The 25,980-nt window shown below is 42.1% G+C and overlaps 1 protein-coding gene across 1 annotated transcript; it reads right to left on the bottom strand.

Moving 5' to 3' along the window:
* Positions 1 to 1,843: 1,843 nt before the first annotated feature.
* LOC145800300 (uncharacterized) lies at positions 1,844 to 24,167 on the bottom strand. The gene is made up of 8 exons (XM_082889967.1): positions 23,692 to 24,167; positions 3,438 to 4,172; positions 3,272 to 3,354; positions 3,049 to 3,112; positions 2,858 to 2,951; positions 2,233 to 2,775; positions 2,011 to 2,149; positions 1,844 to 1,929 (listed from the first exon to the last, which is right to left on the bottom strand). Exons 1-8 carry the CDS (start codon positions 24,165 to 24,167, stop codon positions 1,844 to 1,846), a joined length of 2,220 nt encoding a protein of 739 aa, XP_082746093.1.
* Positions 24,168 to 25,980: the final 1,813 nt, after the last annotated feature.

Genomic DNA, 25,980 nt, shown 5'->3' with positions numbered 1-25,980 from the left:
CGCTCGAGCGGAAGTCTGTGAGTGGCCGCTCGAGCGGGGTGTTTTACGCTCGAGCGGAAGACTGGGTTTAAATCCCGAAATTGTGACTTTTCAAATCACTTTTTCACTTTCTCTTCTCTCTCTTACTTTTCCAAAAACACCATTGTTGAGTCTTTCTCTCTAGATACTACCTTCTCTCTAGGTTTTGATCTAGTAGGAGTGATTTGCTCACCTTTGGCCTTTACAAAAAAGTTGTTGATCGTCGAGGGCTTCATTTTAATCTAAAAATCTCGGGTTTTGGAGCACGTTGGGTTTTGTCGTCTTCTCCTTTGGGACTCCGAATTTGAGGTAGGGATAACCTACTCCTCTCTATGGGTTTTGTCTTTAAATTTTGGTATTTTGAGATGTTGGGCTTGGTTTGGTAAATTTGTGAAAGTTTGGGGCTTTTGTGTAATTTTACAAAAGTTGGGGTTTTATTCATAATAAACCTAGATGCATGTTTGGCATAGAAAAATAGAATGATTGTTGAATCATTGATGAAAATGGGACCTAAGGGTTGAAATGGTAATTATGGAAAATGGCCTAATTACATTGTTTAATTAATTGGGATAATTAATTGGTAAGAAATGAGGAAATGAAATGTTGATTGAATATCCATTTGTGCATTTATTTTCTGTTTTAGAAATAACTACTTTGGGCTATCGGTGGAGGATAGTCGAGATTGTTGTAGACAATGCATGATGATTAGGTAAACGGAAACTAATCAATGGAATGTGTCATGGAACTTGACGGTTGATAGAATACATTAATTGTGTGTATTGTGTGATTGTATATAGAACCATTGTGTTTATATACGTTATGTGTAGAGGAGGAGATAGGGGATGTACTCCGCGGTTTAGGGGAAGATAGGGGATGTACCTCTAAACCGGATAGGTATTGGAAGGAGATAGGGGATGAACTCCGTAGACAGAGCTCATATGCTTGTCTAGAGAAGTGAAGATAGAGCTCATATGCTTATCTTTGTGAAGTGTGGATACAGCTTGTATGCTTATCTGTGGATATTGTTGATATACATATCTGTTGTAGAGTGTGGATACAGCTTGTATGCTTATCTGTGGATATTGTTGATATACATATCTGTTGAGAATGTGGATATAGCTTTTATGCTTTTCTGAATGTGAGATATAGTTTTTATACATATCTGTGGAAATGATGATAGAGCTAGCATGCTTATCTGTTGAAAAAGGGAAAATGAAAAGTAATTGGGACTTGTAAGTCGTTGACATAAATATGTAATTTATGTGATTGTATCAGTGTTGACCAACTATCAATTGCTAATGTTTTAGTCATTGTCCATGGTTGGTTTAGTGTATTTCTACTGGGCTGTGGCTCACCCTATATGGGAATATCATTTTCAGGTACAGGAAGCATGCCACCTCCAAGGACATAGCTTGGGAGGCTAGAGGCGGACATAGCGTAGTTGTTTTACTTTTGATGTATTACATGTAACTTCAAGCCAAGGGCTTAATGTGTAAACGAGTTAGTACTATTTTGTTGTAACCAAGTGTTAACTTGGAAAGCTGTAAGCCCGTAGGGCATTTTGTTTTGATGTTAACATGTAATACTTATGTAATGAAACTCAATGAAATAAAGGAATGTGTTAGTTTAATGTTATTATTTTGAGGGCGTTACAATAATTGATAATGATTGTCAAATAAAAGTGTTGTACATAAACCGATGTTAAGCATAAATGTCAAATGTGAAGATTCATCAATTTAAGAGGTTCAACATTGTGAAAAAGTTCACAATATAGCTCAACATGATGACATGAAGAACAACATAAACAAAAGGACTAAACTCTCATCTAATTGCATAACACATAAAGAGCAACAATCTCCTTCATCCCTTTCCGCATTACATCAATAGAAGGACAAAAAGACAAAACAACAACTACCAAGAACACACATCGAAATTTAGAACCCATACATCAAGACTCTATCACACATCCAAATTTAGAACCCATACATCAACATTCTATGTCCACATCTGTATCAAAATCACTGTCAAGTTCATCTTCTTCTTCATTGTCACCCTCCATTGTCGGTTCATCTTCATCATCACATATGAAGGCATCATCCATACCAACCTTGCGTTGTATGCGGTTATTAGACTGCAAAACTTCCATTGGAATAATTTCAGTGGCAATATCATCTCGACGCAACACCACATTGTCATCCATAGGCTCAGTTGTACAACATTAGTGCTTTCATCTTGTTGGAACACATCATCAGGTTGTGGCACATCCACCTCGGGCACATCCCAAATTCTTCGTTGTTGAAACTTTTCTACTACTCTCCAATTGGCACCTAACTTCGTATCATGCACGTAGAAAACTTGTTGCACTTGACTTGGTAACACAAATGGGTCATCTTTATACCATCGACTTCGTATATCAATAGTAGTGAAATGTGGTTCAACACGCAAAGTTCTATTGCTACCGGTGTTATACCATTCACATTGGAATAAAACAACACGGTGCCTAAACAAATATGTCATTTCCCAAACTTTGCAAATGTAGCTGTAGAACTTTATGAGTTGGCCTTCATGATCCCCTTCCACTACCAATCCACTATTTTGAGTTTTACAACGGTTGTCACGGTCGCCACGGCGAGCTTGGAATCGGACGCCATTACAAATGCATCCCGAATATGTGTTCACTAAGCTGTTAGGACCATTTGCCAGTGACCGCATCTCATCGGTTGTTTCGGGTGACTTGTTGTGACGCAATTGGTTCATCTACATAAGAAAAAAATGTCATGTTATTTTTGACATAACTTAAGTTGATGTGTAAACTACACTATAAGGAATTTTAGCATACACGATCATTGAACCATTTAGGAAATTCTTTGCATTTTATCTTGGCAATGTCACAGGCACTTCTATGTTGTTGTTGCAATAACATCTTGTGTTCCCTACGTAGGGCAATGTAATTCATAAGTAATTTGAAAAATGATTACTAAAAAAAAAGCATATAGGTCACATATAGTACGTCACAGGTTCGACGCGTACTCTAGATATTCTTCCACTTCTAAGCTGTTGTGTAGGACAAACCAATGAGCCCTTTCACGGTTACCTACAGACACATCAGTTTCCCTTGTTAGTAGACCAAACGGACAAACATTTTGTGTGAAAATCACCCAGCCCAGGCCGTTGTCACCCTCGTCATAGTTCTATTCTTCCCGATTAAACATCGTTTCAACGCCGTCTAAATACATTAAACAAAACGTTGTACACTTTTTTGAAATGTAAGTCTCCGCAATGGAACCTTCAGGCCGAGCTTTATTGCGAACAAATCCTTTCAAAAGTCCAAGCATCCTACATGGCAATATGATTTGAATGTTAATCTTTACATTATCTACTACATGTAAATAGGGATGTTCGGGAACTCGTGGTATTACCTCTCAATGGGATACATCCATCGATATTGCACAGGCCCTCCAAGCATAGCCTCATGAGGCGAATGAATTGCCAAGTGGACCATGACATCAAAAAACGCAGGAGGAAAAATCTTCTCAAGCTTGCAAAGTATAAGTACGATTTGTTCCTCCATTTTCTCCAAATCAGTGACCTTCAATGTCTTTGAGCACAACTGTTTGAAAAAATTTCCTAACTCAAAAAGTGTGGTCCCAATCTCCTTGGAAAGGTATCCACGCATTCGAATTGGAAGTAGTCGTTGTAGAAGGACATGACAGTTATGAGTTTTGAGGCCAGCTAATTTTCCACCGTGAGCGGTGACACAGTTGGATATATTTGCTGCATAGCCATCAGGGTACTTAATCGATTTCAAGAATTCACAAAAACCTTGTCTCTCTACCGGGGACAGTGTGTACGATGATGGAGGCTTCTTGAATGAGCCATTGGAATGCCTTTTCAAGTGTAACTCCTTTCGTATCCGCATGTCTTCTAGATCCAAGCGTTCTTTATCCGTGTCCTTGTTCTTGCCATTAATGCTCAGTAGTGTCCCAAGCAGATTGTCACATATATTCTTCTCTATGTGCATGACATCAAGGTTGTGTCGAAGCTTTAGCGTTTTCCAATAGGGTAGGTTGAACATAATGCTTCTTTTTGTCCAATTGGAAGGTGGATTTTCTGACCGTTGTCTTTTTCGGTTGTTTGGATGCTTGCCATACGACCTGTATGTCCCCGAATCAATTTGCTACAGTATTTGTTCTCCCGATAACTCCACAGGTTTGGATCGATGCTCAGTTTGACCATTGAAGAGCTTACTTCTTCGCCAAATATGGTTCTCGGGCAAGTGGCGGCGGGCACCCATATATGCTATCTTACTTCGCAAACGCTAAGATGATGCATCCATGTTACAATTAGGGCAAGCCAAGTAACCTTTTGTAGTCCAACCAGACATGGTACCATATGCGGGGAAGTCACTGATGGTCCACATGACTGCTGCATGCATTTTAAAAATTTGACCATTTGAGGCATCATATGTTTGCACACCATGCTCCCACAAATTCATTAACTCCACCACTAATGGTTGCAAGTAAACATCGATGTCTCTTCCAAGGGCAGATGGACCGGGAATAAGCATTGACATCATCAGAAATGGTTCTTTCATACACTTCCATGGGGGGAGATTGTAAGGCATTAAGAGTACGGGCCACATGCTATACGATGTGATCATATTTCCAAACAGCTTGAAACCATTCGTGGCAAGCTGTAGACGTCCTCGAACGCCCCGGGAGGATGAGTCCCGTTCTGTTCATATTGGGTTCACTACAGTTGAGGACTCTAAAATTGTCATGGTTCTTAATCTGAACCAAAGAGTCCAAATCCGGCAAATCGTTTTGGAAAACAGATTTTTAGAAAAGAAGTGCCAAACATGGACTGCTTTGCCAGATACAGAGTCGCCACCTAAATGTTTTATTTTGGGAAATTTAGGAAACCCTGACTCGGTGCCAAAGGCCACGTGTCCGTCATCACCAAAGTTGCCTCGGCTCGGGAACTTGGGTACGATTGGGGAAGGTCAGCTATGAGCACCCCCTCTCGCCCGATCCGAAGATCGGCCTCTACTAACCATGATATCTTGTTTTGAAAGCATTATGTGTTCCTATTCCAGTTATTAGCCTAGAATTACTATGTTATGCGCACAACAAACAAGTATAGACCAAATCGCCTAAATTGGAACAAAACATTGCATGTTTGTTTTGAAAATGGTTTGCTAATCGCAAGTACGCTAAAATGCAGGCTTTGCCACCTTCAAGTGGGCTTTAAAACTAACAGTTTTAATGCATTATTCCAATTTAGGTAATTCAACCTCCATCCACAGGCATTCAAGCAGTTATATCACATAAGCAAATAGCCTCATGGTAAGCATGCTGTCATGGCAACAGTCACACGCATGCAAGGATGCTAAAGCATAAGAACTTTCCGAGTACTCCGAGCCAAAATAGAAACTAGTTAGTAATCATAGGCATGATCCTAGTTCATGTTAAGATGGCTAATGCAACACATGCAAAATGCAACTAAGATAGGCTCGGCTAATCTATAATGACATGTGAAATGCTACAACTAACACGTATTCAATTTGGAATTGAAATACAAATGCAGTTAGAATGATGCGCCGAGCCCGGTGCATACAAAACGAATGAATGGATGCAAACATGCTATCATACTGTATGTTAATTGAAACATGCCCTAGATTAACCATCGAAAGCTAGTAAATAAAAGGGAAGAAAGACGTGGGGTTGGGAGACATTCACACACTCACGCACACTTATTACACAATTGCCCTCACTCGGAGGGTCTGAATAAATATTACACAACCAAATGAATTATTACAGAATTCCTAACTAATTAACAAATTAAATGCAGAAGAAAGGTGGCCGCAGCCCAGCCTCGAAATGTGTGAATGATGCATGCTTGACTCGTCTCGCCCGGAAACTCGCTACCATAGCACTACTGCCTCTGTTTTCACTGCCTTGCTCCTCTAAAAATTCTGAAAGTCTCCAGACCCCTTTTGAATCATCCTCTAAGTGCTCTGGGATGTCACCGGCCAGAATTAAAGTTCACCGGCCATGGTAATGGGCTTATCGGCCAACTGTTGTACCATCGGCCAGCCACTGATGGTCGGTCGGCACTGTAGGTGGCCGGCCGGCCATTGCTTCCTGCAGAATCCTGCAGTTGACAGCAGCAGAGGGCAAGCAGTGTATGACATGGAATTTTCAAGCAAATATAAGCCTGGCCACACTCCCTATCATGCAATGGACTCAAGGGAGCATGGCCCTCGACCCTCGGGCCATCAACTACGCAATTCGATGCATGTTGGCCTGAGAAGCCAAGTTAGCAACTTAATGTAAATACATGCAACAAACAAATGAATACTAACACCCTATCATGTGGAGATCAAGGGCATCGGTGACCGAGGATTGAGACGTGTTTTGTCACTTTAAGTACGAACACTCCTCAATTCTCATGCTTGGTTTGACACCCCAAACCAAGCAAAATATAATGCAAGTATGCAATGTACCTCACATATGCAACATGGGTCAAATATGCAACATGAAGCTGAATAAGCAAGGCATGCCAAATGCAATGCAATGCAAACTAAACATACCAATGTGTAATGTACTAAAGCATGCAACATGCAATGTAGTAAACATGGACAAATGTGCAATGAGACTAGCATGTGGCAATACATAATGAGCCAAATATGCAACAAACATATGGAAAACGTATAATGGTGGACTTAAACCATAAAGGAAAGACCTCAGCCTTGCCATAAACAGTGGCCAAAAATGCCAAAAATGGAGGACAAGCGCTCATGTAAGCATGCACACCAATGAGCCAAAAATCGGAGCATAGAAGGCTACTTTCAAGAACATTCAAAGGTGGTAAGCATGGACATTAAACACTCATGTTAACTTCTAAAAAAAAAAAATATGAATGATGATGCCAAATCATGCTAGGGAATAGATGCAAAATGAAAGGCATTCAACGCCACAAATGGGAGCATTACTCGACACCCACCCCAAGCAAGCATGGCATGAGCTATACAACCAAAAACGGAGTTTTAATGCACCAAAATAAGTCCCAAAACCCCCTAATATGGCAGCTAAGAGACACAAAACAAAAGGCATGCACAAAAGACCATTCATGGAGCATAGGATCATGTCTCTCCAAAGCATTGAAAGGATAACAAAATGCAAACATGCAAGCATAAAACGTGGACTGAAATGGCATGGCAAATGATTCCAAATCACTGAAAATAGACCAAATGAGGCATGCTTATGGCTTACACACTCAAGGCTCACAAGCTAAAACACATAAAAACTATACCCAACATGGAAAACATGGTCGAATCAGCACCCAACAGTCCTTGAGCATGGCAAAATAATGCTAAAACCTTTATGAAGTTAAGCTAGAACATGCAAGCATCATGGCTTTAATGCAAGGCACATTTCTAGGCAAAATGGGGGAATGTAAGGCAAGTACAATATGCATGCAAAGGGCCATAAATCTGACCAAAGACAGAGGCAACATATGACCAAATAACATCCAAGAACCTCTGAAATGGGGCCAAAAACACCCAAGCACATATGCTACCCTTATGAGTCAAAAACATTGACAGATGGGACACAAAGGGGAGAGGGGTGTCCCTCCCCTATGCAAGACTTCAAACCCCCTTCCTCACCACTAAAAATCCATTGGATTTCAGTGGTGAGAAGGCCAATACACCAAAGTAACCAAAGCTTAACAATGGAGGCACAAAAAGAGCCAAACAAGGCCTTATAGGGGGAGGTCGACCCCCAACACCAAAACAACCTTAATGAAGTATCTTAAGCATGCAAATACAAGACTTTTTTTTAGTTATACACAAAGTCTAAATCAGTAAGAAAGATAGGTTAAAGACTAGTGCAAGATTGGGGAATCTAAAGCAAAAGTGTTACCCTTAAAGAACACCTCAAGAACAGCAAGCTCAGGCCCCTTCTTCTGATCAAAACCACCCCAAAACCTCAAGAACAAACTCTCAAAGCCTCCAAAGTCGAAGTATGGTGTAACAGTAGGTGACTTAGTGCAAAACTTAGGTCAAAGCACACTTTTGGGGCCTCTAACACACACAGAAGAGAAGAGAGAGGAAGATGTAGAGAGAGAAGGTGATATATATCAGAATATATATGTAAGCTCTAGTTTTTTGCTCAACCTCTATAAAGGAGAGGGGAGGTCTCCTTATATAGACAATGAAAAAGGCTAAGCTTCCAAGGGAAGCCAACAAAGGGGTCAAGGCTTCCTTAGGAAGCTGGGACAGGTGTCCAAGCTTCATGAGGAAGCTAAGACAAAGGTCCAAGCTCCCTCAAGAAGCTAGACCAAAAAGGTGCAAAAGGGGCAAAACAGCCACACTCGTGCATAGGGAGGAGGGTCCGTGCGTTCTAGCTGGCACAGCTGGCGTGCATTATGCCTGTAAAAGGAAAAATGGTGGTACCGGCCAGAAAAAGAGGCCATCGGCCAAACACGTGGTCGGCCGGACACACAAAATGCCGACCGGCCAATGGACTATTTCACCAATGGCCGGTAGCCTCAATACACGGCCGGTGGCCTCAAGCCATGGCCGGTGGGTATCAGGGGTAGCTAGCAAGCTACTTTCTACCCTTAGGTGCAAAAACAAACAAGTCCTTGGTGTAAAACCAAGCACAGAACAAGCAAGTCGAGAGATGCTGAGGTAAGGCGCATAGCCAAGACCTCCGGGAACTTAAAACAAACACGAACATGGATGATCACCGAGTGTTCAAGCGATGACGTCTAAGTCTTAAGGACGGTCAAAAATGGGGTGTCTACGGTTGCCCCTCTTTGACAGAACTCCATAGTCATAAAAATGACGGAGTGAATGTCAAAGCCCAGAGACGACCCATTTTTGACAAGGCCGAAGACTTAGACAAAGCATACAAGCAGCAGACAAAGATATGCGCCTGAGGGCAGGGGCAAAATGCAAGACAATGCACAAAGCCGAGCATAACTTATGATCATGCAAGAAACATAGGGACGTATCCCGGTGTTTCGGAAAGGTATAAGCATTGGAACGTATTCCAAATGCTCTTAACCAAAGAGGGAGAAACATAGGGACATATCCCGGTGTTTCGAAACGAAGGAGAAACATAGGGACATATCCCAGTGCTTCGAAACGAAGGAGAAACATAAGGACATATCCCAATGTTTCAGAGTGGTTCACGCACCGGAACGTATTCCAAATGCTCTTAACCAAAGAGGGAGAAACATAGGGACGTATCCCGGTGTTTCGGAAAGAGAGAGAAACATAGGGATGTATCTCGATGTTTCAGAGTGGTTCAAGCACCGGAACATATTCCAAATGCTCTTAACCAAAGAGGGAGAAACATAGGGACGTATCCCGGTGTTTGAAAAAGAGAGAGAAACATAGGGACGTATCCCGGTGTTTCAGAGTGGTTCAAGCACCGGAACGTATTCCAAATGCTCTTAACCAAAGAGGAAGAAACGTAGGGACGTATCCTGGTGTTTCGGAAAGAGAGAGAAACATAGGGACGTATCCCAGTATTTCAAAGTGGTTCAAGCACCGGAACGTATTCCAAATGCTCTTAACCAAAGAGGGAGAAACATAGGGACGTATCCCGATATTTCGAAAAGGTATAAGCATTGGAACGTATTCCAAATGCTCTTAACCAAAGGGGAGAAGCATAGGGACGTATCCCAGTGTTTAGGGACATATCCCGGTGTTTAGGGACATATCTCGGGGTTTAGGAAAGAGATAGAAACATGGGGACGTATCCCAGTGTTTCAGAAAGGTATAGAAACATAGAGACGTGTACCGGTGTTTTAGAAAGGCGGAAAAGGGCATGCATAACAATGCAAGTGGAATATGCGTGACTACACAAGTGAAGAGGTGCATGACAATGCAAATATAATGTGCATAACAATGCAGGTGTAACGATGCATAACAATGCTAGATAGATGTGCATAACAATGCAACGAATGGTGTGTGTAACAATGCGAGAAATGGTGTGCATAACGATGCAACGAATGTGCAACTTCAAAAGCGCGTTCGAAACAAAATGCCGAATAAGGAAATACAAGCCTTAACGAGACCAAATCCAAACGCGACCTCCGATTTACCTCTCGGAGGGGTTTGTAACACACTTCGCTTGAAAAGGGTACACCCTGTTTATATTGGCGAGAGATAACATCTGCTGCTGCTTTAATTGCCATTCTGACTTGAAGTAGGCTTAAGCTTGGAGTAGAGGCACACTCATTCTTCGGAGCACTGACAAGGCCTGAAGAGGTACATCCGGAGTACAATCACGGAATTTGCTGAAGGTGAAACACATTCAGATGCTTCGGTTTTCCCTCTTCTTTTGCTTTGTAGTCTGGAACCCATATAGCTTCAAATAGGTCCTTGTTTTACTGTTCTTGCATGACCTGGGTTGAACCCTGCGGTTTTAAGAAAGAACAAATTCTTGTTTTGCACAAATGTGGAGAATGGCACAGCACTCCGAGCACAAAACGATTTGATTGAAATTGAGAAATGAGTTCTTGATCGGGTATTGAGCCTACAACTGAATAAAGCGCACTACGACTCAACAACGGAAAACAAAAGGTAAACAACCAAAACACATCGAGTCATGCTCGGGACGACTCAAAACAAGAATCAAGACAAACAAAACAAAAGACACGACACACAGACGTTTTACAAAGACGAGAGACCTCTCAGTACGCGAGGAGCCAATTTTTTTCGGGTATTATTTCCCACCCTTTTTCTCATTTGTGATTCTCACATCACTCGACCCTCAGGCTTTGTTTTTCTGAAAAAGAAGCCCCATTTTTCTCACTTTTTCTCTCAGCGCACATCTCTCTATTCTTCAATCTCTCATTTTTCATCCCTTCCCTGGGTGGTTGATGGATGAACAGGAAGTTGCAGGCTCATGCCCCTAGCATTCTGCTAGATTTTCTTTCTTCTGCTCACAACAGTGAACTTCCTCATAGTGGGGTTGTGCTACAATCAGGTATGTAGTGAATCTGTAGCTGACATTGGTTGACGATGCTATATTGGGGAGCTTGGACGTGATCAGATCTGTCCAGATGAGGGAGTGAAACATCCTGCCCCACTTCCAGCTCGTGCTTTGCACTTGGCTTGATACCTTGTTGCTTGGAGGATGTGAGAGCTTTCTGCCCTTTTGTGGTTAGCTTTAGTGGTGCCCTTTTCTGGTGAATACGGTGCCCTTTCCAGCAAGTGCATTGATAAAGGGGAAAAAGACAGAAAACCTGACTCAATTGTGCCCCTAGTTCATCATTTTGACCATTGTCTTTGTTTTTGAGCTTTCTACTAAAACAATTTTGACTAATATGAGAGTTAGATTAACATGCCTGTTCACTTTTCTGATTTTGAAAATCATGCAAGTTAGGTTATGAGCACTGAAAATTTTAATGTTTTAGGTCCAAAGAAAGGTCCAATTTTTTTGGAAAAATGGAATAATTTTCGAGACAATTAGCCAACCTTAGTAAAAACTCTCAAAAACTATTTTTGCAAACGGTCACTACTCAACGAGCACGGAACCTACTCTCAAGATGCGCAACCCTGGATCCATAACAATGGAAAATTGCCCCTTGCTTGAACGATACTGCATAGCAACAGAAAGTTTCCCCTTATTTGAATGGCACCGCAGCGCATTGAATGGCAACGAAAAGTTGCCCCTTGTTTGAATGGCACCACAGTGCATTGTAGTCAGTCCTCAGAGTGACGAACACAACCACACTCTTGGATAAAGATAAGGCAAAGATGATCAAAACCATTACATAGACATAATCAATTTGGAAGTGTTTGTGGCTGGACTTTAGGACGAAGTTGTCAACGTATCCCAAACATGGGAATCAAGCCTTACGTAGTTCCGGGTTAAGGTACACTCGGGTATTAACCTCTCCTTTTGCACTCTAACTTTTGCCAAGGCCGCCCTTTCTGGGTTTTCAACCTTGCGAGCTCTGTTTTTCTCTTCTTTTCATTTCTTTTCTTTTTCTTTTTTTTTATCTTTCTTTTTCATTCTTTTCTTTTCATTTTCTTCATTTTTTCTTCTTTTCTCTTTTTTTGTATCTTTTCTTTGCATTTTTTTTTCTTTCCTTTGCTCTAACTTTTGCCTGGGTCGCCTCTTCGGGTTTTCGGCCCAGCGAGCCTCTCAAGGGTAAAAGTGTAGCTTCGTCCATGTCAAATGGTTTTGAGATACCGAAGTCATCTGAATCCAGGAGAATGACTGCAGTTCGCTGACGATGCAGGAGTCCATCCAATGGGGGGCTGAATTTGCCCCTAGTGTTGTGGATCGGAACTCAGTTTTTCTTCAGCAATACTTTCTTCTTTCCTCCCTCTGGGATTTGGCATTCTTGCCGACCTTCTTTGATTTGTGGAATGATCCATCTTCGGCTCTTTGAGCATATTTGAAATTCTTTGCCCCTAGTTCCAGTGGTGCTTCTGATCTAGTTTTGCAAGCTTCTTTTGATGACATCTGGTCTTCTTGATCTGACTTTCTTGCCTCTTGTTCGAGAGCTGCTTTGAATGTGGCCACACAGGCCTCACGTTGTAGTTAACCATTGAACATTCTGAATTTAAGTTGAAGGTTTGACAATGAGGGGTCGAGTCTTGAGGCTGAGAGTGATCCTAGGCTACACAATCTCAAGAGCGATTCCACATAGGTCTTCACAGGATCGCGCAAAACATTTTTTTTGAAATCTTTTAAGAAAGCGACAAATCGCTCGCGCTGAAGACAGTGCAGAACCAATCTGGATCAAGTCAGGATCCTTCTCAGTACTCACATTAACAAGCATGATCTCAATCATTAAGGGCTTAGCATGCCTTTCTTTTTCTTAATTGATCAAATTTTGCAAAACCCGAGGAATTCCTTCCTCTTCGTTTTTATCACAATGTTACGAAAAAAGTTTTGGGAAACTTAGGTCGATGTAATGAATTCAAGGCACAGAAAAGACACAGCTTCTAGTCAAATACTACCATCTCATTTAGAATTTCTGGCACAACTAGCACACAGTAGAAGGAAACACAAGAGTGTGAAAATCACTGCTGTTCCATTCAGATCTGTTGGTGTAACTGGCTCCAAGGCAGAAACAGATTCAAAAGAAAATAAAAAGACAAACACAAAACAAGCAAGTGATGTCCGAGGTAACACCCCCAAAATCACCCGACTCTAACAAAACAGGACTGACTCAATACAACAAGACAGACCCGACTGACTCAATATGAAAAGACTGACTCTATACAACGGGACAGACTCTAAACGACATAGCAAAACTTACTCAATACCCGAGTCAAAAAGTACAAAAACTAGCATTCACAAATGCTCAAAACAGTGCGTTCCATACGCCACATCTGGAGTAAACTGAGTGCCGCCCGCAGGTGGTTCATCCCCTGATCACATCACATTATCCCCCACAAGTTCACTGATCAAGTGTCGATTGACTTTGCAGGACTTGGTGCGGGAATGACCTCGTTGTTAATCAGATTTTGTATCTCGTGACGAAGACGGACGCAACTGTCAGTGTCATGACCGGTTTGTTAATGGAAAGCACAGTACTTATCCGGGTCATGCTTTGCAGGGAGAGGACTGGGTAGAGGCCGTTGTTCTAACGGTTTCAGATGTCCTTTCCTGAGTAAGACCCCTAGGGCTTTAGACAAAGGCATATAGAGTGGGGTGAAAACCCTCTTGCCTTGGGGTAGATAGTCCGAAGTTCGGGGGTTTGGATTGGATGCACCAACAAAGGGGTGCCTGTTCTTGGTGTGGTGGTAGCGACCATGCCCACTTCGGAAGATCTTGCAGCGGCATCACCACTGGTGGTCGCATTCAAACTGCGGTTGAATGCCTTCTTGGGCTGCTCCCTGTCATTGTCAATCAAACCCTGCTTCAAGGCATCCTCAATTTGTACTCCCATCTTATGCAAATCTGAAAAGGTGGGGAAGGGGAGAACGATCATCTTCTGCATGAGCTTGGGTTGGAGGTTGCGCACAACCATCCGAATCTAATCTTTGTCAGTTGGCCTAATGGTCATCATTGAGGCCTTGGCCCTCTACCGGGTTACAAAATCGGAGAAACCCTCCTTTGGCTCCTGCCTAGTCGTCTCGAGATCACGGGTTGTAATCTCGATTTGTGTATTGTAGGAGTATTGATCGACGAAAGCCTCGGCCATCTCATCCTAATTCCTCTTAACATCATTTTTCAGTTTTGCATACCAGATGGCTGCTACACCTGACAGGGTCCGGCCGAATAAAGAAAGTTTTTGTAGTCTGGTGAGGCCCATCGGCCTTAAAATGTTTGAAAACAGCCGCAAGTGCACCATGGGATCCCCGGACCCATCGAAATGGTCAATATGTGGCGTCTTGAATCTGTCTGGCAGCGTCACAGCTGCGTCGGTATACCCATCCTCAATGTCCGGGATGGACTTGACACCTTGAGATTTCTTGAACAGCTTTTCAAGCTTGCTCACCTTCAATGCTGTGGGGTCCACCTCGGACTCAAAGGGAGAATCCAGCAGGTTGGTGGGTGTTTTGGATAATTGGGGTAGGATTGGGGGCGGAGCCGGTCCTGTCGGAATGTCCGTATCTCCCTGGACATTTGGTGCTCCTCGGGTGCTAGAACTCCTGGTGGGGGAGGGGCTTGGTGCGAAGTAGATGCTCCGGTTTGCTGTTGCAGCCTGGCGATTAGCTCAGCCTGCTGGGCCATGATCTCGGCCTGCTGTTTGGCAAATTCCGCTTGACGAGCAGCGTCTTGCTGTATGAGTTTCATACTTTCTTGGAGTTAATGCATCATTTCCTCCATCCCTGCCATGTTCTGCTGTTCTAATTAACTGATCGGTATTTTTATCTCTATGGTAAAAATTGAGACCTCAGCCTGACTATTCACTGGTGGGGTGGATAAGGACCACTGATCTGGTAACTGCTGAACTGGTGAACTGTGCCTGACTGGCCCTTTTACCCTGCCTCTGGCGAAGGAACACTGATTTGCCCTTGAACTTAATCTCTGACCTGACAAAGTCTATCAACACGGATCCAATATACCCGGGGGATATTGGAGCCCTCTGAAGCTATAGTTCCACGACTACCTTGCAAAAGAGAAAATAGATAGTACCTCAGCTTGATTTCACCAGAACAGGTATACACATAGCTGAACGACTGCGCCCTCTACTGAGTTCTGCCCAGAATTCTGCCTGTAAACCGATATCCTCAGGTAAAACTGATTCTCCGAATATTGGTGCCCTTAGGCCTGATACCCAGACTTGCAAACTGATACGCATTCCCTGTAGAGATACACTCTAAAAGCACATAGAAAATAAATGAGAACCAAAACACCCCTATGCTGGGGTAGGGTTTCCTGTCTTATTTTGTCAGGAGCTAGGGTTTCACTACGCACACAGCGGTTTCAAACAACCTATAATTGGGTAAGCAACTTGTCTTAGTTTGGAATGGTCACTATGGATTCCGAATATGCACTAGGTCGAATGGTCAAAAGGGTGCCTCGGTAAAAGCCGGGGTTTGTGTTCCCATACTGGCAGAGCCCGCAACTGGTCAACCTTATGGTCATGCCTTGACAAAGCAAGCCTCCAGCAAACCGTTCAGGAATAGCAGATGGCCAACACGGTGTCCTAGGCGCACCAATGCACATGCAATGCAAAGAAACACATAAGTGTAGTCAAAACAAGATATCATGAGTTCGAGTCAAGTTCTCTATTCTCCCCAGCAGAGACGCCAGAAAGTGTAGACATCCCCGAATCCCCCGGGAGGATGAGTCCCGTTCTGTTCATATTGGGTTCACTATAGTTCAGGACTCTCAAATTGTCACGGTTCTTAATTTGAACCAAAGAGTCCAAATCCGGCAAATCGTTTTGGAAAACAGATTTTTAGAAAAGAAGTGCCAAACATTGACTGCTTTGCCAGATACAGAGTTGCCACCTAAATGTTTTATTTTGGGAAATTTAGGAAACCCTGACTCGGTGCCAAAGGCCACGTGTCCGTCATCACCAAAGTTGCCTCGACTCGGGAACTTGGGTACGATTGGGGAAGGTCAGCTATGAGCACCCCCTCTCGCCCGATCCGAAGATCGGCCTCTACTAACCATGATACCTTGTTTTGAAAGCATTATGTGTTCCTATTCCAGTTATTAGCCTAGAATTACTATGTTATGCGCACAGCAAACAAGTATAGACCAAATCGCCTAAATTGGAACAAAACATTGCATGCTTGTTTTGAAAATGGTTTGCTAATCGCAAGTAGGCTAAAATGCAGGTTTTGCCACCCTCAAGTGGGCTTTAAAACTCACAGTTTTAATGCATTATTCCAATTTAGGTAATTCAACCTCCATCCACAGGCATTCAAGCAGTTATATCACATAAGCAAATAGCCTCATGGTAAGCATGCTGTCATGGCAACACTCACACGCATGCAAGGATGCTAAAGCATAAGAACTTACCGAGTACTCCGAGCCAAAATAGAAACTAGTTAGTAATCATATGCATGATCCTAGTTCATGTTAAGATGGCTAATGCAACACATGCAAAATGTAACTAAGATAGGCTCGGCTAATCTATAATGACATGTGAAATGCTACAACTAACACGTATTCAATTTGAAATTGAAATACAAATGCAGTTAGAATGATGCGCCGAGCCCAGTGCATACAAAACGAATGAATGGATGCAAACATGCTATCATACGGTATGCTAATTGAAACATGCCCTAGACTAACCATCGAAAGCTAGTAAATGAAAGGGAAGAAAGACGTGGGGTTGGGAGACATACACACACTCACGCACACTTATTACACAATTGCCCTCACTCGGAGGGTCTGAATAAATATTACACAACCAAATGAATTATTACAGAATTCCTAACTAGTTAAAAAATTAAATGTAGAAAGGTGGCCGCAGCCCTGCCTCAAATTAAATGCAGAAGAAAGGTGGCCGCAGCCCTGCCTCGAAATGTGTGAATGATGCATGCTTGATTCGTCTCACCCGGAAACTCGCTACCATAGCACTGCTGCCTCTATTTTCACTGCCTTGCTCCTCTAAAAATTCTGAAAGTCTCCAGACCCCTTTTGAATCATCCCCTGAGTGCTCTGGGATGTCACTGTAGACACCCCATTTTTGACCGTCCTCAAGACTTGGACGTCACCGTTTGAACACTCGGTGATTATCCTTGTTTATGTTCGTTTGGAGTTCCTGGAGGCCTCGGCTCGCGCGCCTTGTCTCAGGATCTCCGAACTTGACCATTTAGTGTCTGGTTTTGCACCAAACACTTGCATCCTGCCTTTGAGAGGCAGGGTAGGGCTTGTAGACCATCCCTACCCATCACCGGCAGTGGCTAGATGCCACCGGCTGGTTCTTGCTGCCACCGGCAATATAGTTTGCCGGCCGGCACTCTTTGTTGCCGGTCAGCACTGTTTTGTGCCGGTCGGCACTCTTTTTGGCCAAGATGGCATTTTTTGCCGGCCGATTGCTGTTCATCTGCTTTTGCAGATATTTTTAGACAGCTGTATTGCTTTTGCTCCCCTCCATACACGTGTATGGAGGGATCTCCCTCTTGCAAAGCTTGTCTTGTAAGCTTTACAAGAGGCATATAGAGAGAAGCTCTCTCTAAGAGGAAAAGAGGCTTTAGACATTTTTGAGAGAGGAAAAATACAGAGGAGAGCTCTGGTTTTCTAGGGTTAGGGTTAGACATACACAACCTATCTCTATTTTCCTCTCATTTTGCACACTAGGTGTTTTGTGTCTCACTATTGCACACAAACACCTAGTGTTTCACCTTCCTCTTGGAGCTGAGGTTCTAAAGAGTGTGTTTTGAAGTTTTGGTGTTGGATTCAAGCTCAAGGAGGCCATTGGAGCACCATTGTTGAAGAGGACTACAAGGGTGAGAAACTAGTCCCTTTTTCCCCCATTTTTGCATTGATTTTCTACTAGTCATAGAGCTGTTTTTGTGATTATTGTATAACATAAAAAAGTTCTTTTTTTAAGCCCTCTTTATTGTTTATTAAGAGTGTTTTGTTGTTTGAGGGTTGTTGACCACCCTTAGGCCTCAAAAGGCCTCTTTTTGAGCCATTTTGTATTAGCTCCGGGATTTTGGTGTTGAGGTCTCTTCACCACTGAAATCTTGAGGGATTTCAGTGGTGAAGATGATGCTTTGAAGTCCCAAGAAGGAGAGGGCCACCCCCTCTCCTTGTTGTTCTTGAAAAGGGCATATTTTGGCCTCTTAAGGAAGCCTATGCTTGAGTGTGTGTTGAGCATATTTGGGTTGTTTTTTATGCTTATATATCCATGATATAACATGATTTCAAGTTGGTTTTGGAACTTCATGCATGTTTAGCATAGTTGCCATGTAATGCCTTATTTGTGCCTTAACATGTTCTAGGTTGTTAGCCTTTGTTGGAGCATGTTTTAGGCTTGCATTTGTGAAGATTATGTGCTTATTTTGCCATGTTTTAGATCTGTCCATAGGTATTTGGGTTGATTTTTGCATGCATTATATAGCTCTTTTGTATTTGGGCTTGTTGGCCTTGAGTATATGCATGTGTAGCATGCCATCTTTGCATTGTTTTGAGGATTTGGAATCATCCTACATGCTATTTCAGTCCCATTTCCATGCTTGTTTGGTTGCCTTGCATGCCTCTTTAATGCTTTGAAAGCATGTGTTGCAATGCTTCATGTTTTGGCCATGGTGTATGCCTTTGTATTTGGGCCATTTAGATGCCATCTAAGTAGTCCTTTAGCTTTGTTTTAACATGCTAAACCTCTGATTTTGGTCCCTGTTTGCATGCCTTGTTTGGTCTTGTTAAGTGTAGTTCAATGCCTCATTGATTTGCTTCGAACACTTAGGCCATTTGTTGCATGGTTGACTTGATTTATAACTTGATTTGGCATCATTTTATAACATGATTTTAGGGCTCATGTCGCATGCTAATTGTCCATGTTTCCTCCTTTCAAGTTTGCTTGAATGTTGTTTGATTTGTGCTTAAGTGTTGGTCCTTATGTGCATGTGTGTGTGCATGCCATTTAGCTCTCACTCTTTAGCACTTATGGCTACTATTTTAGGCCTTATTAGAGTTGCCTAATTCATGTATAAGCCCATCTTTCCATTCATTTGCATTGCCATATGTATGCTTGTATGCTTGCATAAGTGCCTTGCCATGCCATGTTGCATTCCTAGCTTGTATGCCTAGGTTGCATTGCATCTTGCATGCATTCCTTGTCCCTTGACTTGGGTGATAGGGATTGGGAGTTTTGTTTGATTGGTTTGCATACATTTGAAACCAAAGTTGCATGCTCGGTTCTTTGGGCCATCATGCATGGAAATGCGTGATTGGTGGTCCGAGAACCGAGGCACATGTCCCTTTGAGTCATTACAATGATAAGAGACATGGTTGGTGCATACATGCTTTGAATTGTGCTGCCATGCCTTGTTTTGCCCTCTGTTGCTGTGAGTTGCAGGTCCAGCAGACTTTCTTTGCCGACCGGCAGTGTAATGTGCCGACCGGCACAATTTTCTCTGCCGACAGCTTCAATTTTGCGCCGATGGCCATACTACACTGCCGGTGGAAATCTCAATCAGCCGGTGATGATCCTCTCTGTCCAAGGGATCAGTCCTGAGGCTTTGACAGTCTCCAGAGGAGGAAAGGAAGGAAAACAGAGGCAGCTTGCGCATGGCGGCGCGCTTCTCGAGGCGTTTTCCTGCTTTAATTAATTTATTTAATTTGTTAATTAAATTAGTTAATTTGTAATATTAATTAGCTTGCGTAGTTAATTAATTTGTAATATTTATTCAGTCCCTCCGAGCGAGGGCAAACCTGTAATAAGTGTGCGTGAGTGTGTGTATGTCTTCCAACCTCACGTCTTTCTTCCCTTTTATTTACCTACTTATGATGGTAGATTAGGGCACGTTTAATTTAGCATACCTTATGCTATGCATGTGTGCATCCATGCATTTGTATGGCATGCACCGGGCTCGGTACATCATACTAACCGCATTCGTACTTCAACTCCCAAACTGAATACATGAAACAGTTGGTTGCATATCATATGTCATATTTAGGTTAACCGAGCCTAACTAAAATTGCATCTTGTATGTGTTGCATTAGGCAAAATAACATGAACTAGGACACGCACATTTGCTAACTAGTTTATTGTTTTGGCACGGAGTACAATGTAAGTATTTCCGCTTTAGCATATCGCATGAGTGTGAATGTTACCATGACAGCATGCTTGCCATGTGGCTAGATGCTTATGTGTTAAAATGTTTTGAATGCCTGTGGGTGAAGGTCGGATTGTTTGAGTTGGAAAAACTCGTTGAAATCCGTATTTTAGCCTACTTGCGAGTAGCAAATTCCAAAGCATTTTCAAACCAAACGGATATGCAATGTTTATTTCCAAATTAGGCAATCTAGTCTATACTTGTTTGCTGTGCGCATAACATAGTAATTCTAGGCTAATAATTGGTTTAAGAACACATAAAGTTTTCAAATACGGATATCATGGTTAGTAGAGGCCGGTCTTCGGACCGGGCGAAAGGGGGTGCTCATAGCTGACCTTCCCCGATCGTACCCAAGCTCCCGAGCCGAGACAACTCCGGTGATGACGGACATGTGGCCTTCGGCACCGAGTCAGGGTTTCCTAAATTTCCCCATTTTAAAATATTTAGGTGGCGACTCTGTATCTGGCAAAGCAGTCCATGTTTGGCACTACTTTTTCAAAAATCTGTTTCTCAAAACGATTTGCCAGATTTGGACTCTTTGGTTCAGATTAAGAACCGTGACACAAAATCGAGTCCGAACTGTAGCACGAGGCCCTCCGCGGGCGCGTCTACAGTCACCGGCCAGAATTAAAGTTCACCGGCCATGGTAATGGGCTTATCGGCCAACTGTTGTACCACCGGCCAGCCACTGATGGTCGGTCGGCACTGTAGGTGGCCGGCCGGCCATTGCTTCCTGCAGAATCCTGCAGTTGACAACAGCAGAGGGCAAGTAGTGTATGGCATGGAATTTTCAAGCAAATATAAGCATGGCCACACTCCCTATCATGCAATGGACTCAACAGAGCATGGCTCTAGACCCTCGGGCCATCAACTACGCAATTCGATGCATGATGGCCTGAGAAGCCAAGTTAGCAACTTAATGTAAATGCATGCAACAAACAAATGAATACTAACACCCTATCATGTTGAGATCAAGGGCATCGGCAACCGAGGATTGAGACGTGTTTCGTCACTTTAAGTACAAACACTCCTCAATTCTCATGCTTGGTTTGACACCCTAAACCAAGCAAAATGTAATGCAAGTATGCAATGTACCTCACATATGCAACATGGGTCAAATATGCAACATGAAGCTGAATAAGCAAGGCATGCCAAATGCAATGCAATGCAAACTAAACATACCAATGTGTAATGTACTAAAGCATGCAACATGCAATGTAGTAAACATGGACAAATGTGCAATGAGACTAGCATGTGGCAATACATAATGAGCCAAATATGCAACAAACATATGGCAAACGTATAATGGTGGACTTAAACCATAAAGGACAGACCTCAGCCTTGCCATAAACAGTGGCCAAAAGTGCCAAAAATGGAGGACAAGCGCTCATGTAAGCATGCACACCAATGAGCCAAAAATCGGAGCATGGAAGGCTACTTTCAAGAACATTCAAAGGTGGTAAGCATGGACATTAAACACTCATGTTAACTTCTAAAAAAAAAATATGAATGATGATGCCAAATCATGCTAGGGAATAGATGCAAAATGAAAGGCATTCAACGCCACAAATGGGAGCATTACTCGACACCCACCCCAAGCAAGCATGGCATGAGCTATACAACCAAAAACAGAGTTTTACTGCACCAAAATAAGTCCCAAAACCCCCTAATATGGCAGCTAAGAGACACAAAACAAAAGGTATGCACAAAAGACCATTCATGGAGCATAGGATCATGTCTCTCCAAAGCATTGAAAGGATAACAAAATGCAAACATGCAAGCATAAAACGTGGACTGAAATGGCATGGCAAATGATTCCAAATCACTGAAAATAGACCAAATGAGGCATGCTTATGGCTTACACACTCAAGGCTCACAAGCCAAAACACATAGAAACTATACCAAACATAGCAAACATGGTCGAATCAGCACCCAACAGTCCTTGAGCATGGCAAAATAATGCTAAAACCTTCATGAAGTTAAGCTAGAACATGCAAGCATCATGGCTTAAATACAAGGCACATTTCTAGGCAAAATGGGGGAATGTAAGGCAAGTACAATATGCATGCAAAGGGCCATAAATTTGACCAAAGACAGAGGCAACATATGACCAAATAACATCCAAGAACCTCTGAAATGGGGCCAAAAACACCCAAGCACATATGTTACCCTTATGAGTCCAAAACATTGACAAATGGGACACAAAGGAGAGAGCGGTGTCCCTCCGCTATGCAAGACTTCAAACCCCCTTCTTCACCACTGAAAATCCATCGGATTTCAGTGGTGAGAAGGCCAATACACCAAAGTAACCAAAGCATAACAATTGAGGCATAAAAAGAGCCAAACAAGGCCTTAGAGGGGGAGGTCGACCCCCAACACCAAAACAACCTTAATGAAGTATCTTAAGCATGCAAATACAAGACTTTTTTTAGTTATACACAAAGTCTAAATCAGTAAGCAAGATAGGTTAAAGACTAGTGCAAGATTGGGGAATCTAAAGCAAAAGTGTTACCCTTGAAGAACACCTCAAGAACAGCAAGCTCAGGCCCCTTCTTCTGATCAAAACCACCCCAAAACCTCAAGAACAAACTCTCAAAGCCTCCAAAGTCGAAGTATGGTGTACTAGTAGGTGACTTAGTGCAAAACTTAGGTCAAAGCACACTTTTGGGGCCTCTAACACACACAAAAGGGGAGAGAGAGGAAGATGTAGAGAGAGAAGGTGATATATATCAGAATATATATGTAAGCTCTAGTTTTCTGCTCAACCTCTACAAAAGAGAGGGGAGGTCTCCTTATGTAGACAATGGAAAAGGCTAAGCTTCCCGGGGAAGCCAACAAAAGGGTCAAGGCTTCCTAAAGAAGCCAAGGCAAAGAGGCCAAGGCTTCCTTAGGTAGCTGGGACAGGTGTCCAAGCTTCTTGAGGAAGCTAAGACAAAGGTCCAAGCTTCCTCAAGAAGCTAGACCAAAAAGGTGCAAAAGGGGCAAAACAGCCACACTCGTGCATGGAGAGGATGGTCCGTGCATTCCAGCTGGTACAACTGGCATGCATTATGCCTGTAAAAGGCAAAAAGGTGGTACCGGCCAGAAAAGGAGGCCATCGGCCAAACAGGTGGTCGATCGGCCACACAAAATGCCGACCGGCCAATGGACTATTTCACCAATGGCCGGTAGCCTCAAAACACGGCCGGTGGCCTCAAGCCATGGCCGGTGGGTATCAGGGGTAGCTAGCAAGCTACTCTCTACCCTTAGGTGCAAAAACAAACAAGTCCTTGGTGTAAAACCAAGCACAGAACAAGCAAGTCGAGAGATGCTGAGGCAAGGCGCGTAGCCAAGACCTCCGCGAACTTAAAACAAACACGAACATGGATGATCACCGAGTGTTCAAGCGATGACGTCCAAGTCTTAAGGACGGTCAAAAATGGGGTGTCTACACAAGCCCTAACCTTAAATGTTGGGGTTCCACAGAAAACATAGGATGCTGCATATCAAAGTCCTTCCATGCCTGACCATCGGCTGGATGCCTTAACAATCCATCATCTACATGCTTCTCTTTATGCCATCTCATATCTGCGGCGGTTTTTTTCGACATGTACAATCTCTTCAACCTCGGTGTCAAAGGAAAGTACCTCAATATTTTGTGAGGAATCTTTTTACCACTCGCATTGGTGAACTTGTATCTAGAGTCCTTACATGTAGGGCAATTATCCAGTTTTGCGTTGTCCTTCCAAAACAAAATACAATCATTCTTGCATCCATGAATGGCCTCATATCCCAAACCCAATTCACGTAAGAACTTTTTCAATTCATAAAGGGTCCATGGAACAGTTTCATGACACTTTGGGAGAATGTCTTTGAAAACTTGCATAACCATATCGAAAGATTTGTTGCTCCATTTATTGCACACCTTAATATGAAGCATCTTAATAACGAAGGACAACACGGAAAACTTTTCACACTACGGGTACACTTTGCGTCGAGCATCATCAAACAACTTAATGAACTTTACTAAGTTTTCTCTCTCCGAGCTATTAGGTTCTCCGTTGATATGATCATCCATGAGGCCACTCATGTAAATCTCTTCCAACATAGTAGGCGACTCACCCAAATGATCGTCAACGTCAAAAATTTTAGCTCCATCTCTTTCACCAGCATCGTTTGACACACTAGGCTGACCATGATGCAATGGAACACGTTCCCCATGGTGCACCCAAGTTCTATAAGAACAAGTAATTCCTCTTCGAATCAAGTATAGCCGTACAACTTGTCGACTATGCTTTGTTCCATTCAAGAAATCGACACACGGACAACGAATGTCATTGTGTGGGCATAAGTCCTTCGTAGCAAAGTCAATAAATGACTTAACACCTTGTTGGTACTCTCTACTTTTCAACCTATCACATATCATCATCCAACTCTTGTCCATCTTTTAAACCCTACAAGTCAAGTAAAGATTAACTAGGACTTTTGAGGATGGCCATAAAAGATGACAATTTGGGTGAAGTAGGAGTATAAAGAAAATACAAACAAAATTTAAAAAAAAAAAAAAATCACACATAATGATGTATGTTATTTATATTATCTAATAAAAATTAAAATGCCTACCACTTTAGTGAATATTGCAAAAATAACATTATTTCACCAATTTTGCCTTTAATATCATGCAGTATTTAGTTTTCAGTACTTAAAGATAAAGATATACAAAAAGATGCAAAATATGGGAACCCAATGATTCCCTAAGGAACACAAATACAACCTCTCTAAAAATGAGGGGGACACAAAAAATTGCTGCATTAAAATCTTGCTTTCACAACTTGGGAGCATAAGTTTTGAATTGATACATTAAGGGTATGTAATAAACAATGAACTTTAACGTATCATCTCTACTATTCATTGTTTGCACAATTTTTGCACAATTCTTTAATTTTTTGTTTCTCCCATCTTAATATCATCTCTACTATTCATTTTTTTTCTTCCTGATATATTATAAGTAGCATTGACAATCCTTCAAATTTGAATTTTTTTTTTTCTCTTATTTTTACCGTAAGGTGCTGGAAGGAAAGCCTCCAACTTGTAATATCTTCAATCAGCAGGTTTGTCTATCTGTTCATGTTTCTTGAATTCAAAATTGAGATAAATGGTTAATCATTATTTATTATATCTAATTGTTCAAATTACCTGTTAATAGAACTATATGCAATATGCTTTTAATCTCTTCTCACACAATGCACCTATCCTGTCAAATGGCTACAATGAAGAGGAAATGAAACTAGTAAAAGAGACCAGGAAAATCTAGGTAAGTGTATAGACTTGGTTTTTTATATTTAATTCTCAATATTTCTTTAGATTTTTGTATATATGTGTGCTGAGGTCTCTAATTGACTTGGACAATTTACGTAGTCTGCATGATGTACTTTTATTTTTTCTTTTTCTTTTGATAATAATTTTATTTGCTGCTGTAGAATGACATGAATGTCAAAGTAACTGCCACATGCATAAGAGTTCCTGTTATGCGTGCACATGCTGAGAGTGTGAACCTCCAATTTGAGAACCCCCTTGATGAGGTAATTTTGCATTTTAACTCAAATTTTTATTGGTTTTTGATTCATAATAAATCTTGTTGCCTTAATTATGTTATAGTGGAGTTTCTATCCTTGATTTTCATCTGTTGTTGAAGGATAAGTTCTTGAGAGTAGAGCTATGGATATTGTTCATGACAATGTTATTCTATTTTT

The sequence above is a fragment of the Camellia sinensis genome, chromosome 1 (genome assembly GCF_055761805.1).
Source record: "Camellia sinensis isolate YWXY chromosome 1, ASM5576180v1, whole genome shotgun sequence".
Taxonomy (NCBI): Eukaryota; Viridiplantae; Streptophyta; class Magnoliopsida; order Ericales; family Theaceae; genus Camellia; species Camellia sinensis.
This window is presented reverse-complemented; position numbering and strand designations above follow the sequence as displayed.